The 17,477-nt window shown below is 38.7% G+C and overlaps 1 protein-coding gene and 2 long non-coding RNA genes across 3 annotated transcripts in view; 1 reads left to right on the top strand and 2 right to left on the bottom strand.

Moving 5' to 3' along the window:
* The window catches only part of LOC138954984 (hemicentin-1-like), an 11,499-nt gene extending 7,147 nt beyond the window's left edge, over window positions 1-4,352 (bottom strand). The window contains exons 1-5 of the mRNA XM_070326719.1: window positions 4,341-4,352; window positions 2,820-2,823; window positions 2,271-2,522; window positions 1,724-2,011; window positions 393-680 (exon numbers count right to left, since the gene is read on the bottom strand). Coding sequence (XP_070182820.1) covers window positions 393-680; window positions 1,724-2,011; window positions 2,271-2,522; window positions 2,820-2,823; window positions 4,341-4,352 — 844 coding nt within the window. The remainder of the gene's footprint in view (window positions 1-392; window positions 681-1,723; window positions 2,012-2,270; window positions 2,523-2,819; window positions 2,824-4,340) is intronic.
* Window positions 4,353-6,288: 1,936 nt separating this feature from the next.
* Window positions 6,289-15,123, top strand: LOC138954988 (uncharacterized). The gene is made up of 2 exons (XR_011452046.1): window positions 6,289-6,677; window positions 13,766-15,123. It is a non-coding gene; the product is annotated as an uncharacterized lncRNA (long non-coding RNA).
* Window positions 7,160-13,712, bottom strand: LOC138954986 (uncharacterized). Its single transcript, XR_011452045.1, has 2 exons — window positions 8,082-13,712; window positions 7,160-7,340 (listed from the first exon to the last, which is right to left on the bottom strand). It is a non-coding gene; the product is annotated as an uncharacterized lncRNA (long non-coding RNA).
* Window positions 15,124-17,477: the final 2,354 nt, after the last annotated feature.

The raw sequence follows: 17,477 nt of genomic DNA, 5'->3' as shown, positions 1-17,477 counted from the left end.
AAGACAATGCGCCGTGGTGATACTGAAATATGGCCTTCTGAAACGGCCTTGAAACCTGTCTTCTTCGTGTTCGGTTGAGAATTATATATACACTGTTTGATCGATGCCAGGTTGCATAGCGGGTAAAAAAAATGACTAATCTGGATAGAGAATTTGACTGATCGTTCACAGAAAAATGCAAAATATGTTAATTTGTGAATTACATCTTTAGTTAATTACATATTTCAGAACGTTTTGGGTGTCTCCATTTCAGTATACTGTCACTATCAACAGAAAATCGTGCTGTTTGGTGTATTTTGTAAATAAATGAATAGCTGACAAAATGAGTGGTTGACATTAACACAAACAGCCTCATCGCGCTCACATCCATACATGTGAAACACTACACCTACAGTGCACAGTGAGAAACACGCTGCCTGTCCGTGTGTAGAGTGACGTCACCTTCCAGGTGGCGCTACAGGTACAGGTGGTCTGGTGATCACTGGCTGTGAGGGACGCTATGTTCAGCCTTCCTTGCTGTCCGGGGGTCACGGTCTGAGGGTGGTTGTCACACTTCAAGGTCACCTGGCTGACCTCAGGGTAACCCCCAGTGACGTCACACGTCAAGCTGAGAGGGTCGTTCATGTAGCTCACTTGACCGGTACTGTATCCCGTGATGTCTGGTGACTGGGTAGGAGGGTCTGCATGGGAGAAAAACAACAACCGGGTTGGAGTGATGTAATAATAATCAATCAATCAATCAATCAATGAGGCTTATATCGCGCATATTCCGTGGGTACAGTTCTAGGCGCTCTGCAGTGATGCCGTGTGAGATGAAATTTTATACGGCCAGTAGATTGCAGCCATTTCGGCGCATATTTACCTTTCGCGGCCTATTATTCCAAGTCACACGGGTATAGGTAGACAATTATTAACTGTGCCTAAGCAATTTTGCCAGGAAAGACCCTTTTGTCAATCGTGGGATCTTTAACGTGCACACCCAATGTAGTGTACACGGGGGGAGGGTTCGGACACCGAAGAGAGTCTGCACACAAAGTTGACTCTGAAATAAATTTCCGCCGAACCTGGGATCGAACTCACGCTGACAGCGGCCAACTGAATACAAATCCAGCGCGCTACCAACTGAGCTATATCCCCGCCCCAATAATAACAGTATCATTCTCGTTTTCTGATTATGTTTTTTGGTGATATGATAACAAATCGAAGGTTGATTCTATTCCGTGTAAAACTTTGGACCAATCGTGATCGTGTGCATGAGATGAATGAAATGTCAAGGGCATAAGTAAAGTCAATGCGTTGAAATGCATAACGCTGACAATTAAATATCAGTTATCTTTCTCTTTTCCTTAGACACACACATATGCACACACGCACACACATACACACACACCCACGCACACACACACACACACACACCCACACACATATGCACACACGCACACACATGCACACACACCCACGCACACACACACACACACACACACAAACACACACACACACACACACACATGCACACACGCACACACATACACACTCACACACACACACACACACACACACACACATATATATACACACACACACACTCACATACACACCACGCACGCACGCACATATATACACACACACACACACACACACACATACACACACACACGCACACAAACATACAAACATACACAAACGTATACTCACACCAATATATACACACACATAAACTCACAGTTCAGTATTACAGTTATGTCTACAGTCTGGACCCTCCCTGAGTTCTTCTGGTTGGTAACTGTGCAGGTCACAGTGACATTCTGTGGAAGCTGGGGTCGAAATGTACATGACCCTTGACCCTGACCTCTGCACCCAGCGGGCTGAACCCAGCTGTAGGAAGGAGCAGGGTTCACAGCACTATCGGGAGTGCTGCATGTAAGGTGAAGGTCAAGTGACCCATCCGTGTCAAAGACGCCGTTAGTGACGTCAGCGCCAGAGATGGTGGTAGTGCCGGGGTCAGGGCCGTCTGGAAGTACAGCAGTAGTGGGAATGCAACAAAATATTGTAAGCGGCAACAGATTTGAAAAAGTATTGTCCAAACAAAAGTCGATTGAAAATTTAGCTCAAAAAGTCAAAACCTCGTTGAGAATATAATGAAATCATTAGAAAAAGCACCAAAGTATGTTAACTCCCCTTTAAGATTTATGCTAACCATACGATGAATAGGTCGTTTTTCTGATCTGTCTACTTTCACAGTAAAAGATTACTGGTTAAATGAAACTCACAGGCTATTTTAAGTTCCATGTTAGTGTTCTGTGTCAAGGAACTCCATTTGACGTTGCAGGTAAAGTTGGTGTTGTGGTCACTCCTTGTCACTCGAGGTAAGGTCAGTACGGAGGATGACATGTCGTGGGACCAGCCGATGACACCTGGCGGGGAGCCCAGGCTGCTCGTGATACAGGTACACGTCACGACAGACAACTCTGGCACGTAGTCAACTGGACACCCGCTTCCAAGCGACGGACTGGCAGGTCTCGCTGAAATAAGTCATGTCAATCAGTCAGCAGTAAGGCGTGACCATTACGACAGATATTTAGATATTGTTGATAAGTCAACTCATTTTTGTGAACATATGAAAACGTCATAGTAGTAATTTGTAGCTAACAAAAAAGACGTGTGCAAAAGAGAGGGTATAATCTATTCTTTTGCGCAGAAATATATATACTAACCGTCATAAAAACTAGGCAGATACGTTTAAGTGCACATCTCATTTGTCTCATTACCTGCTCGAAACATATTAATTTTGTTAGACACGATTGGGAAACGGAACTTACTGTTCTGGATAAAAAGTCATGAATGAATCAATCAATGAGTCTTATATCGCGCATATTCCGTGGGTACAGTTCTAGGCGCTCTGCAGTGATGACGTGTGAAATGAAATTTTATACGGCCAGTAGATTGCAGCCATTTCGGCGCATATTTACCTTTCACGGCCTATTATTCCAAGTTACACGGGTATAGGTAGACAATTATTAACTGTGCCTAAGCAATTTTGCCAGGAAAGACCCTTTTGTCAATCGTGGGATCTTTAACGTGCACACCCAATGTAGTGTACACGGGGGGAGGTTCGGACACCGAAGAGAGTCTGCACACAAAGTTGACTCTGTGAAATAAATTTCCGCCGAACCTGGGATCGAACTCACGCTGACAGCGGCCAACTGAATACAAATCCAGCGCGCTACCAACTGAGCTATATCCCCGCCCCATCTATTCGATGACATTAATAATTTGTTGCTGTCTAGCTTTCTTGATTTTTGGTCGATTTTAACGCGGGAATCTTGCTTTTGTGAATTTGATTTTGGGGTGTGTCTGTTTTGCAGGTGTAACTGTATGCACACTACCTTGTTTCACGTCAATCTGTTTGATTAATATTGTAGGTGAATGGCCTTTCTATTTACAACAAACGGCCTCATCACAAAGATCTGCTTAGTTTTCAAGACGCGTAGTATAGAACATTTTCAGAAGCGTTTTTTTTTGTTTGTTTGCTTAACGCCCAGCCGACCACGAAGGGCCATATCAGGGCGGTGCTGCTTTGACATATAACGTGCGCCACACACAAGACAGAAGTCGCAGCACAGGCTTCATGTCTCACCCAGTCACATTATTCTGACACCGGACCAACCAGTCCTAGCACTAACCCCATAATGCCAGACGCCAGGCGGAGCAGCCACTAGATTGCCAATTTTAAAGTCTTAGGTATGACCCGGCCGGGGTTCGAACCCACGACCTCCCGATCACGGGGCGGACGCCTTACCACTAGGCCAACCGTGCCGGTTTTCAGAAGCGTGTAAACTCATTAAAAAAAATTAAGCAACCTTGTAAAAAACCCAATACAGTTAGTAACTCTAAATGAGCTGCCAATTCTGCTTCCTGTGAGTAGATATTCACGGTCTTAACACACGCGAACTTTGCTTTGCTTTTTCTGAAGCATCACTTTGAAATAATTCGAAGTTTTGATCATTGGTTTTTGCCAGTTGCTGAACAGATACGCTCGTATGACAACATTGATGACGTGAGGCGGCAGATGGTTGCAATCACACTTTTAGAACAGCTACAGCTGCGGCTCACCCGTCTAAAGTCTTAAATGAATCGGGCAAAGTCGGCTTCACGAAGCTGGCCGAACGAAGATTTAGCACTGAATTGTTGCGCCTTAAGTTCCGCTGGTTTCTGTGTAATCAACTGTTACATTAGGGGAAAGGCCCCAATTAACGGACACTTAAGGTTAAACCCATTTTTCTCACAAAGTATATAACATAGCGCAATTTTGAAAACGGATTGTTGTAGATATAACCTACCTTTATCTTCATGTTGAAAAAAATTGAAAAAATCTGTTATACTTTAAAAGTTATTAAGGTTTGAATTTTTCGGCAAATTGTCCGGTTTTGGGGAACCTACTGCCTAAATCCGGACAGGGGGTCACCAAAGTCCGGACACAAAATTCGCTGCTTAATAGAGTAACAAAAGTTGCTGAAACCATGTTTTAATTAACAATTGCAACCGTTTTCTTTTTTGTGAACGTTCATGTATTTTTATCATCATTTAATTATTATGTTGGTTTTTGCAACTTTTGTCAGTCAAAGAGCAAGTTTTTATGAAGATATGTATCTTTTTCTCGAGAGAGGGTTATGCGTTATTTTTAGTCAAGCGAATTAACCGCACGTTCAACTACACACACACACACACACACACACACACACACACACACACACACACACACACACACACACACACACACACACACACACACACACACACACACACACACACACACACACACACACATATTTATTACATATTGCCAGGGACCTATATTTTTTACACATATTACATAGTCCGTTATTTGGGCGCACGTGGTGGACGGTATTTGGCAAACCCCACTAGTTGGAGTTACAATGCAGCTGTTGAAAAATGCGTTCATTTAATACGTCGTATTGCATGGTATTTACTAATAGAGTGTATGTACTATCTACTTCAACCAATCAATTCATCTTAGAAAGTCGTAACTTCTTGCTGCACTTAGTTTACAAATGTCTAAAATTACAGTGAGAGTGCGAAAAACAGAAAACCACTTCCCGTGCAGAATGCGTGCGTTCAGTCGCCATGTTATTTTGGTGCGAAGTGTAAGGGGATATCACTGAATCGTTTCGCGCAATTTTTTTTTTGTTTGTGACCTACCATTTCTGAGATATCGCGTGTCCGTTATTAGGCGCCCGTCCGGTAATTAGGGCCTTTCCCCTATTTGGCGAAATTTCTCCGCAAAAACTAACTACATTCCTTAGATATATGAAAATAGTGACGTCATCGCGTGAAAAAAACCACGCCGTATGTCACGCGTGATTGTTCTGAAAAGTGACTATTACATGATTGTTCTGAAAGTCTACTATTTATTTCATCGTAATCATATAAGCCTTCATACGTGATTGTTCTGAAAGCTTACATATTTACATGATTGTTCTGAAACTCTACTAAAGGTAAACTTGCTTCACCCGTGAAATGTTGTCAGATATGGAACAATATGTATATCCCTGCCCAACGAAGTTGGAGGGGGGTATGCTGGATTCACTTTGTCCATCTGTCTGTGTGTAGGCCTATGTCTGTATGTATATGGAACAATATTGTGATACAATGATACTAAATCTTAAGTGATATTGATATTTATACCCCAGCCCAATGAAGTTGGAGGGGGTATACTGGATTCACTTTTTCCGTCTGTCTGTGTGTATGTCTGTATGTAAATGGAACAATATTTGGATACAACGATACTAAATCTTAAGTGATATTGATATTTATACCAATGAATACAAACTCAACAAGTAATACGTGTTATACATTGAACATGTCTTCTTTATTGTTCTAAACTCAAAATTAAAATTAAATGTTCAAAGACAAAAATTATGTATAATCTTCAAAAATGTAATGATTCTTCTTGAGTATTCCCAACTCAAAATTCAAATTACAGGTTTAAGGGCAGACCGGGTAGGCAAAATGAGTTTTTTTTGGTCTCATCCACCTTTTTGGGGTTGTTGCATTTTTCACACCTTTGAACATCCTGGAATGCATTCAATAATCTGCTTTTGTCATTTTAGACATGTATTCATGTAAATAAAACCATTTTCAAACCGATGTTTTGTTGTTTTTGTCTGTGTTTTATCAAAAAAATCGAAAAAATGGTCTACTTTGGATACTCCGTGCTGGTAAATGTGCGCACATGACATGACCATTCGCTGTTCAAACTGTGTGGAAATTTCCGTTCTTCAAGATGACGTCATCACCGTTGGGGAATTTCCGTTGACATAGGCACAAAGAGAGAGAATCCGTTCCAACCGAAACCCCGGAATTAATATATGCAAATATATGTAGGTCAAAGGCATTTGGCGCAAGCGCAGTAGACAACTTATCAGTCCCCCGGTGTCAACAAATCCATGACTTTTTCACCGATTCAGCAGCATTTTTCAAAGTTTTGAGCTGCGGAGAACAACCCTAACATTGGAAATGTTCGGCATAGTGGCAAGAAATATCAGAGAAAGATGAACCAGCAGCAGCGAACAGTAGAACGAAGCAACAACACTCCGAAATGAACCAACATGATCGAATTGAAGCAGACGACATTCTAAAATTCTTGACTCGACGAGGTGGGTTTTGCTTCTTTCTCTTTTCGATCTTGTTTGTTTGACAACGTGATTTATTGCACATTGTTATGTTGTTGTTGTTGTAAGAATGTGTTAGGGTTTGCAGGTAAATGATAAACAGTTTGTGTCTGAAGTATTTTGCGGGTTTCTTGATCCAATTTACTGACCATGCCGCCGCCGCAACCCCCCCCCCCCCCCCCCTCCCTCCCTCGATCATCTCTGTGATATCGTCTTCACAACCCCTATTTTATTGTTCTTCGCTGGCCAGTCTGTAAACCTTGCCAATACTACAAGTAGTCGTATTGCCAAATTTTATTTAAACCTTGTCACTTCGCCGGAATGTATTAAGTGGACATAAGGTCGGGTTCGGGAAAAGAGATTTCTTAGAAAAAAGTCTACTCTACAAAGACTGAGTTTTACTTTTCACGACATCAACACTCAAACAACTTTCACTACTACACAGTCGTCAAGGCAACACACTGTAATTTACCTTTAAACATTTATTACCTTTTCTTCACTTTCATTAACACTAACACTTCTTTTCTTATACACAACTTCGGTAAAAAACAATAACTATTAGCGAAACTAAAGACTTGAGGATAAACACATAAATTAAAACACTTTACGAAGCATGGCAGCTCTGAATGGGAGGTAGGAAAAGTGCCCCTGAAAATACAATGCATAACACTCATAAACACACTATAACAAAACAAATGTAAATAGTAAACAGCCTGACAATAAGAACATAGGATTAGAATACAAATACAAAACGAGACAACCTCTTATGACTGATGACAAAACTTGAGCGCTTTAGAACCGAATAGTATGTCATGTGACGCACGACATAGGAATCAACATTGACAAGAAAATGTTCGATCACCATCTATGATAACAACTTTCTTTTAAACATGAACAAGAAGTTGTGTTTTGAGTTGCATATGACTAAGTGCAACAAAGTCAAATCAAAACGTCACTACGTCCACTAGTGATGAATTAAAAATACACCACTCACAGAAGAACCAAAACACTTAATGCCTCAAGTTCTTACACTAACACAAATGTGATTCCACTCCATCAAAACAGTCCCATAAGTCCCAACTCCATCAGTCAAAATCAGACTCCTCAACATGTATTTTCTCCCCTCATAAAGTGACAAATACAAATAGTAACCAACAGAGATACAAATTACAAACATAACATTTCAAACCACAGAACTGACTTTCCGATACCTCACACAGGTTTTTCCCAAACTCAAGACCACATGGCCACACAACAGACAATGACATATATACCATTTTCTATCTACTGGAATCATCTTCAATATTATTCATCCATGATTTATCTTTGCATAGAAATACAAGTAAACAGTTTGTGTGATCATCTCCCACAGTATTTTCAGTCTCTTACCTGAATTAGGAGCACTTTAATCCCCATGTTCTAGCCACCCGAAGCCGGTGCCATCTCTCTCAGAACATCATGCCATCAAAAAGAGAGAAACCCCACTTCCAGACATGGGAACTCAAAAAGTTGGAAGGTGGTTTCATCATAAGTAATATATCTTCATAGTTAAAAATATAATTTCAACATCTAAATATTCCTTAAATGTAACCAATGACTTTCAGATACTTCTGATAATTTTCTCATCACTACTTCTATTTTATAACTTGATAATTGCAATTACCAGAATCTGACGAAAAGTAGTTAATTTAAGTGAAGGGAAGTAACCAACTGGAATGCATGTCAAAATAATAAGTGCAGTTGTGTCCCTTTTAGTTTAGTCACCATCTTGAATGATAAGCTAAATGCCACAGCAGACAGTCTGTGTAAAATAAGAAATAATCCTTGTTAGGAATTATTTCACATGTTTACATACACCCCTCCAAAGAAAATGTTTCCTTATTACTAACACTAGTAATCATGTAAACATTTCAAAAACTAAAAAACATTGTCGTTGAATATCTCAACTCGACATGGCTAATCCCTCGTGTGTTAACAAAAAGTGTCTTAAAAGACAACCGGTGCATGTCTACGACCCAAGTCTAACTAAAAGAATAGTGCTGAAAACAAATCCCATTAGCTGTTTAGTTATGAACTTCATATTCCAGAAACGCACATAGCCAACAAAACAATTTCCATCTCTCACTCCAACTAAAGCGACAGTCAACCCAATAAACCCAAGGTTTATCAACGTAATTGAAAAGGAAGACGATCAACACTTGGCATAAAAAGACTAGAAAAAATTAAACCGGTACACATGACACACCTACTGTCAATCTTCTAAGTTAAACACAAGTTTCCAAAATTGACCAACACCCAAATTATCTCCCTTTCACCATGAATCAACAAAAACTTTTTCCAGTGCCTCATCTCAAGACAAAGTACTTTTAACAAGGTTAAAACATAATAATCATTATTTCAACAGTGAATATTTAGAAAATCAACATGCGTCCATGCGTCATAACCAATACCACACTCTTGTCACAAGACATACAAATCAATTAGAAATATAACTAAGTGCGCCGGCACAGCTTAGCTACATTCATTGACTCGACTCTCAAGACACACCCACACTACCTCTGCACTGCTTCAATGAATTTCACAATGACAAAAACACATTATACTGCACTCGGCAGTCCAAACCTTCTTGTTTGTTTTCCCCAGTTCCAAAGTCCATTGCAACTTGTTTGCAAATCCCTGTTTTCAAAATATCTGTCTATTCCACTTGTCACAAAGTCAAAGAAACACCATAGAACAAAACAAAAAGAACATAACACATAATACAACACAATTACTAAAACAATGCAATGCTCTTGTTATAATTGAAGAATGGAATACAATAGGAATATCATATCATGTAATAGATGATATATGGAATCCAACCCAACCAGAAATATTGTCTAAACCACAGCCCCACTTGTCTGTGATAACAAAATTCCTCAATAATGGACAAGAAGTTATGTTACGACTAATTCAGACACAGCTACAAGCAGAGTCAATCGAAACTATACTTCATCCATTTAGTGACTAGCTTTAAGCATAATCACCTTACAGAAAATCTAAGACATTCACTTGATGTCTCAAATTACTCTTGATGTAACCAGTAACCACTCGGAATTACATCTCTCAAAAGCTGACAGTTAATAAAGCAACTGTGCAGACTAATGATCTCAGTTCGCGTGGTGATTCCCCTTATCTCAATACAATTCCTATGTTCCATTTCTTACAACCATCAACAATCCACATAAAACAAATACTTCAATCTTCTTCTACTCCACACAACAACAATTATGCAATTTTCAAATTAATGACAAATCAACTTGAATTAACTGCAGAAATGAACAAGTTGTTAACACTTATCATTTCCATGCCTCAAAAATAAACAATCAACATCTTGAAGCTTCCAGAGTTAACAAAAAAGAGTGGGAACGGTCGCAACGGAGTTAAACCCAAAAACCCGATGAACTTCAAGTACTGAACTATTTAGAGGCCCAGACAATTTTCTATAATGGAGTTCATATAGTGCAGTAACAGGCAAACATTTCCAAAAATCAAAAAATGTTCCTATTCACTCCGAACAACATTTTTTCAACATGACTCCAGTATGCCAACAGCTATTACAATAATAAGACACTCCTATTTGTCATACAATCACAAATTGACAAAACAAAAATCAACCGCAACTCCTGTGACAAAAAATACTGTAGCACCCAATGACTGAAGTGTTCAAACATATAGTGAAACTCAAGGCAGGAATCGTCCTGACAAGAAAACTCGGTTCAGATCACAATGCCAAAACTGTGAGAACATGGAAAAATAGACAAAAAGTTTTGTTAGGATTATATCGCGACCAAGTACAACTAGATCAAATCAAAACTATACTTTCGAGCGTCCATTTATGATGAAAGAATTATCACCACCCAAAATAAACCAAGCCACTAAATGCGGTAACTCTCCTCAACATGACTAAAAAGTCAGTCACATCTGGTCAAAAATCCACAGCACCCAAGGTCACTGAAATCGGTGATTTCCTTCCTGGCAACAGTGTCGTCTCAGCGGTGTCATCCAGCTCATCTCTCCTCGTCCTCTCTGCTCTAGAGCTCTTCGTCCTCTCTCCTCTGCATCAGCTCAGCTGTCGCTCTCCAGCATCCTGTCGCTCTCTCCTCGTCTCTCGCCTTTTCATCATGCTTAGTTATGTGTTTTCCTCTTACCCTTATCTTACAGTTAAAATTACAAAAAATAGTTGAAACAAAAACAATCGATTCATTTATTTTCCACTATTCCAGTCTTTACTTTTTTCTCTCTCACTATCTCAAGTCCCTTATTGGGCGCCAAAATGTAAACCTTGCCAATATTACAAGTAGTCGTATTGCCAATTTTATTTAAACCTTGTCACTTCGCCGGAATGTATTAAGTGGACATAAGGTCGGGTTCGGGAAAAGAGATTTCTTAGAAAAAAAAGTCTACTCTACAAAGACTGAGTTTTGCTTTTCACGACATCAACACTCAAACAACTTTCACTACTATACACAGTCGTCAAGGCAACACACTGTAATTTACCTTTAAACATTTATTACCTTTTCTTCACTTTCACTAACAATTCTTTCCTTATACACAACTTCGGTAAAAAACAATAACTATTAGCGAAACTAAAGACTTGAGGATAAACACATAAATTAAAACACTTTACGAAGCATGGCAGCTCTGTATGGGAGGTAGGAAAAGTGCCCCTGAAAATACAATGCATAACACTCATAAACACACTATAACAAAACAAATGTAAATAGTAAACAACCTGACAATAAGAACATAGGATTAGAATACAAATACAAAACGAGACAACCTCTTATGACTGATGACAAAACTTGAGCGCTTTAGAACCGAAAAGTATGTCATGTGACGCACGGCATAGGAATCAACATTGACAAGAAAATGTTCGATCACCATCTATGATAACAACTTTCTTTTAAACATGAACAAGAAGTTGTGTTTTGAGTTGCATATGACTAAGTGCAACAAAGTCAAATCAAAACGTCACTACGTCCACTAGTGATGAATTAAAAATACACCACTCACAGAAGAACCAAAACACTTAATGCCTCAAGTTCTTACACTAACACAAATGTGATTCCACTCCATCAAAACAGTCCCATAAGTCCCAACTCCATCAGTCAAAATCAGACTCCTCAACATGTATTTTCTCCCCTCATAAAGTGACAAATACAAATAGTAACCAACAGAGAAACAAATTACAAACATACATTTCAAACCACAGAACTCTTTCCGATACCTCACACAGGTTTTTCCCAAACTCAAGACCACATGGCCACACAACAGACAATGACATATATACCATTTTCTATCTACTGGAATCATCTTCAATATTATTCATCCATGATTTATCTTTGCATAGAAATACAAGTAAACAGTTTGTGTGATCATCTCCCACAGTATTTTCAGTCTCTTACCTGAATTAGGAGCACTTTAATCCCCATGTTCTAGCCACCCGAAGCCGGTGCCATCTCTCTCAGAACATCATGCCATCAAAAAGAGAGAAACCCCACTTCCAGACATGGGAACTCAAAAAGTTGGAAGGTGGTTTCATCATAAGTAATATATCTTCATAGTTAAAAATATAATTTCAACATCTAAATATTCCTTAAATGTAACCAATGACTTTCAGATACTTCTGATAATTTTCTCATCACTACTTCTATTTTATAACTTGATAATTGCAATTACCAGAACCTGACGAAAAGAAGTTAATTTAAGTCAAGGGAAGTAACCAACTGGAATGCATGTCAAAATAATAAGTGCAGTTGTGTCCCTTTTAGTTTAGTCACCTCTTGAATGATAAGCTAAATGCCACAGCAGACAGTCTGTGTAAAATAAGAAATAATCCTTGTTAGGAATTATTTCACATGTTTACAAGTCCTTGAGAGCTTACTATGGTGTAACATGTCATCATTATTCTTTGTCTGTGGTCAAACTGAGAAGCAGCATCTGAGCGATGTACGAATGACACAGTTTCTGTTTCTGGTCATTGACCGTAGGAAAATAAGTACCCTACTAGAGAGCGTTCTCTAATTCTAAAGGATTGGTTTACACCAGCATGGCTGACCAACCTATCATTGACAGCAATATTGTTGTCAAATCTTTTCCATTAACTAAGGAATAAAAAAATAGATCCAATTTACTTCACCAAAGAAAAAAAAAGAGTTAAACTAAAGGACTGGGGATGCAACTCATGAATCAAAAGCATAAAGATCACCTGCAAACAGTGCTAGGTTTAGGAAATCTGAAAATGTATACACACACACAGAACACACACACACACACACACACACACACACACACACACACACACACACACACACAAAACAGACAACAGACAAGAAACAAGCAAATACATAGCAAGTGTGATGAAATGAATTAATTTTAAAAGAAAAATATGAAAAGAAAGGAAGAAAGAAAGAAAATAATTCAGCTAGTTTCAGTATTAGTTCCTGAGTGTATCATTGTATGTGATTGTGTGGTTACTCAAATCCCATTGTAAACTTGACATGTACATTTTGTGATAGGGGCTGGTATGTATGGGATAACCTTCTGTGAGGTTTAGTGTGTGACAGGGTGAGAATACTTTGATTTCTTTTGTTTTTTCGTGGCTGCTTTTATTTTCAATTATTTATCATTATATATATTAAAACATACACTTTTTTGTCATTAAGTTGTGTGTGTTTGGGTATTAATAAGTAGTGCAAATCCACATGTAATGAGTATGAGTCACTGTTAAATTAATGAATGTCTTTTGTGTGTGTGTGTGTGTGTGTTCGTCAACCGACATATGTGGGTACGAGCCGCTGAGGTGGTTGTAAGAAAACCCGCCTGGTTCAGTGGTTGGGGGCTGATTGGGATTTCTGATTTACCGGCCTAGCCAAAAAGTTGAGGTACACCCCATGTAACATGGTCATTTGCAAAATAAAGTACAAGCACTTGTTGACGTTTATATTGAGTCTTAAAATTTGCAGCTTATTACAAACAAAAACCGTGGACAGTTGTATCAAATATTAAATCAGTGTTTGTGTATTTATTAGGTTGGAGCAAGGGGAGAACCAGTCCTCCTGTGGTGGCAGCGAGGAGAAAGATTGACCTGATGGAAAAGTTTGCTAAACCGGAACTACCCTCTTCCACAGCAGAAACATCAGCTTTGCCATCTTCTGACCAACCATAAGAAGATACAGATACTTTGCCATCTTCTGACCCATCACAAGCAGATATGGATACTGGTACTGTGCAACGTCACTCCGCTGACATGTGTTGGGCTTTTGTCAACATTGATCAGCTCAATCTATTGCTGAAAGGTCTATATCCTGTACTGAATGCTTGTCTGATAGCAGTCTGATTATGAAAGAAGGTGATGCATCAGCCCAAGGATTTGCACAGGCCCTGCATCTGGAGTGCATATGAGTGTCCATTCAATTTCAAGTCTGCAGTTGTTTACTCTTCTCCCGGTGTTTGCAACGCTTCGGGTGGTAAAGTTGCATTTAAAATAATCCGCGTATGACCATGTTGGTGCATGGAAAGGGACATTCAGCTTTACAGAAATTTGCTGCAGTGTTAGGATTGAGCACAGAAATACTGTAATTAAAATGTTGCAACTTTTGAAGGGCTTGATAGCTTTGTTCCATTTGTGTATATATAATTATGTAATGCTGTTGATGATTTGTGAAGCATCATTTCTATGCAATGGAATAAGAAATCAGTGCATCCGTTGGGTTTTTATGAGTCTGACAGTTTGGTTCTGATCAATATTTTCATATCAGCACAAACACAGATAATTGACTTTTTTAATGTTTTCATATGATTTTTTTTTAAATTAAAAAAATCTGATAATTTGATTATCAAATCATTTCCCCATCATAGTTAAAGTGTTATTCTGGTTAAAAAAAAACCACCCCATTAATTCAAGCTCTACTGTGGTACTAGTTTACCGGGGTACTAGTGAGACTCTTTTACATGCTGTTTTCTCTACATGTAATTTGAGACAAAATGTGGTAATTAAAATGTTGTAACTTTTGAATGGCTAGATGGATTTGTTCCAATTTTGTATATGTTGTTTATGATTTGTGAAGCACCATTTCTGTGCATGGAATAAGAATACAGTGGATTCCTTGTGTTTTTATGAGTCCGACAGTTTCGTTTTGATTCATATCTGCACTAACATAGAAATTAGATGAGTTTTCAAATGATTTTTAAAAAAAAGTCCGGATAATTTGATCGTCAAATCATTTCCCCATCATAGTAAAGTGGTCATTCTGATAAAAACATATGAATTCAGGGTGCACTGTGCTACTTGTTTTTGTATGTACTGGTTCAAATCTTTAAAATGCTGTTTTCTCTGAATGTAATTTTCAGACAAAACGCTACAATTAAAATGTTGCAACTTTTGAAAGGCTTGATGGATTTGTTCAGTTTTTGTATATGTTGTTTATGAGTTGTACAGCATCAGTTCTGTGCATGGAATAAGAGTTCAGTGCATTGGTTGGGTTTTTATGAGTCTGACAGTTAGGATCTCATGTATTTTTCTTATCAGAACTGAACCGGTAACTGAAAATGCTAAATTAAAATAATATATTGCTTAGAAATGCTTTTCGATGCACAGAATTATTAAACACACACATATTGCTGCAAAGAAGAAAAATTGGATCAAAACATGCACTGGTTCACAAACTGCAACATTTTAAAAAAAGCACATTTTATAACGTTTTTTTCACATTTTGGTGAATAAAACCCCCAAAAATTGCTTTTCACTCAAAATTTAAAATGGTTTCCCTTAATTAGGTTATTCTGCTTGCAAAAATCAAACAAGCAGCAAACTGTTTCCAAAATAAAAAAAAAAAGTGCCCGCCTACCCTGTCTCCCCTTAAAGGTGCCCTAAGCATGACAAGGAGGAAAAATCAAAAGTTTCTATGTGTCCCTTTAAACCTGTAATTAGAATTTTGAGTTGGGAATACTCAAGAAGAATCATTACATTTTTGAAGATTATAAATACTTTTTGTCTTTGAACATTTAATTTCAATTTTGAGTTGAGAACAATAACGAAGACATGTTCAATGTATAACACGTATTACTTGTTGAGTTTGTATTCATTGGTATAAATATCAATATCACTTAAGATTTAGTATCATTGTATCAAAATATTGTTCCATATACATACAGACATACACACAGACAGATGGACAAAGTGAATCCAGTATACCCCCCTCCAACTTCGTTGGGCAGGGGTATACATATTGTTCCATATCTGACAACATTTCACGGGTGAAGCAAGTTTACCTTTAGTATAGTTTCAGAACAATCATGTAAATTAGTAAGCTTTCAGAACAATCACGTATGAGGGGCTTACATGATTACGATGAAATAAATAGTAGACTTTCAGAACAATCATGCAATAGTCCCTTTTCAGAACAATCACGCGTGACAGCCGTATATTCGGCTGTATCGAGAGCGCGCCGCCGCCACGTGTAAACAAAGCGTTGCTGCCAACATCACAATAAGTGTTCCCCTTTGAAAGCAAATTAGATGTATGGTTGTGGGAATGAGTAAGGTTTGTATTCAGTACATGTTTGTTTTTCAACGAGAAAGATATACACGTAAACGAACAAACGAACCGATTTGCTGTAGAACTGTCCTCACTCTAGCATATTTTTCTCACTTTCATCCCATCCTACACGGCTCTTTATCAATAAATCGACTGACAAGCCAAACTTGTATGTTCATTGATGTGTACGGCGTTGATATGCGAAACATCACCATTCAAAGCGGTCTGTGTTGTGCAAACATTCACAAAGAAATAAAGCTGTCAAAACTGTGTGATACCACACCGCCGCAAAGTCTGGTTAGGAATGAAATTGCCTCCGCTCGTTGGAAACGATACAGCATCAACATACCCAAGCCAACAATCGCGTGGCGTTACGGCGGTGCACGCTCGGTACAGCCCTGAATGTGTGGAATAACATGCAAGTGAATTTTCATTTTGGAAGTTGCTGAAGCTGACATGAAAGTTCGAAGAAAACATGACGTTCGGCGCGAAGTAATCATCCCTGTGTTGAAAGGCCAAGGACTCCACATTTGTGAACGATTATGTAAAACATGATAATGCCAGAATCCTTTTGGCCTACAACTAGATTCCTAACCTCAGTTTTCCTCACTATAAATCCCATTTGGGGTATGCCTCAGAGGGGCCAAGTAAACAAGCCAGTTACACTCTCCATAGGTGTCTTAAAAATGGAACCGATATGAAAGGGAACTCTTCGGATGGCTACACCTTTCTGACAGGTACAGCTTTCGTAAGTGTGGAGGAAAGCAGTGAAAGATTACTATTCTTTACGCATTCAAAACACTGATGAGTTGCGTCGTGCCGTTTGGTTTCTGTGTCCTGTTACTTTCAAACCTTGTCCTTGTTTTCTAATGCACAAATAAACACTTAATTGCAAAGTTCTGTTATTAATCAAAGTTCGGTGATTAAGATAGAACCAAACCATCATACTTATAGCAGAAATTTAGTTAACTGTCTAGTCAAATTGAATTAACTTTTAAATATTGCGTTTCAAACCAAAAGTCAAGGTTGCTTAACTAGGCGATGTATTCTGCTATTAGGTAGGGTCGTAATAGAGGTCAGAACATGAAACACAATGATGAAGTAAGCAGCCTGTGTTTTTATTGTGTGTCCTAAGTAGTGTGACGTCAACTACGGGCAGCTGCTGACACTTTAGCACTGTTTCTGACATGCTGCCGTTGACAATT

The sequence above is a fragment of the Littorina saxatilis genome, unplaced genomic scaffold, assembly GCF_037325665.1.
Source record: "Littorina saxatilis isolate snail1 unplaced genomic scaffold, US_GU_Lsax_2.0 scaffold_469, whole genome shotgun sequence".
Classification (NCBI taxonomy): Eukaryota; Metazoa; Mollusca; class Gastropoda; order Littorinimorpha; family Littorinidae; genus Littorina; species Littorina saxatilis.
The sequence above is the reverse complement of the archived record's forward strand: the minus strand, read 5'-3'. Positions and strand labels throughout refer to the sequence as shown.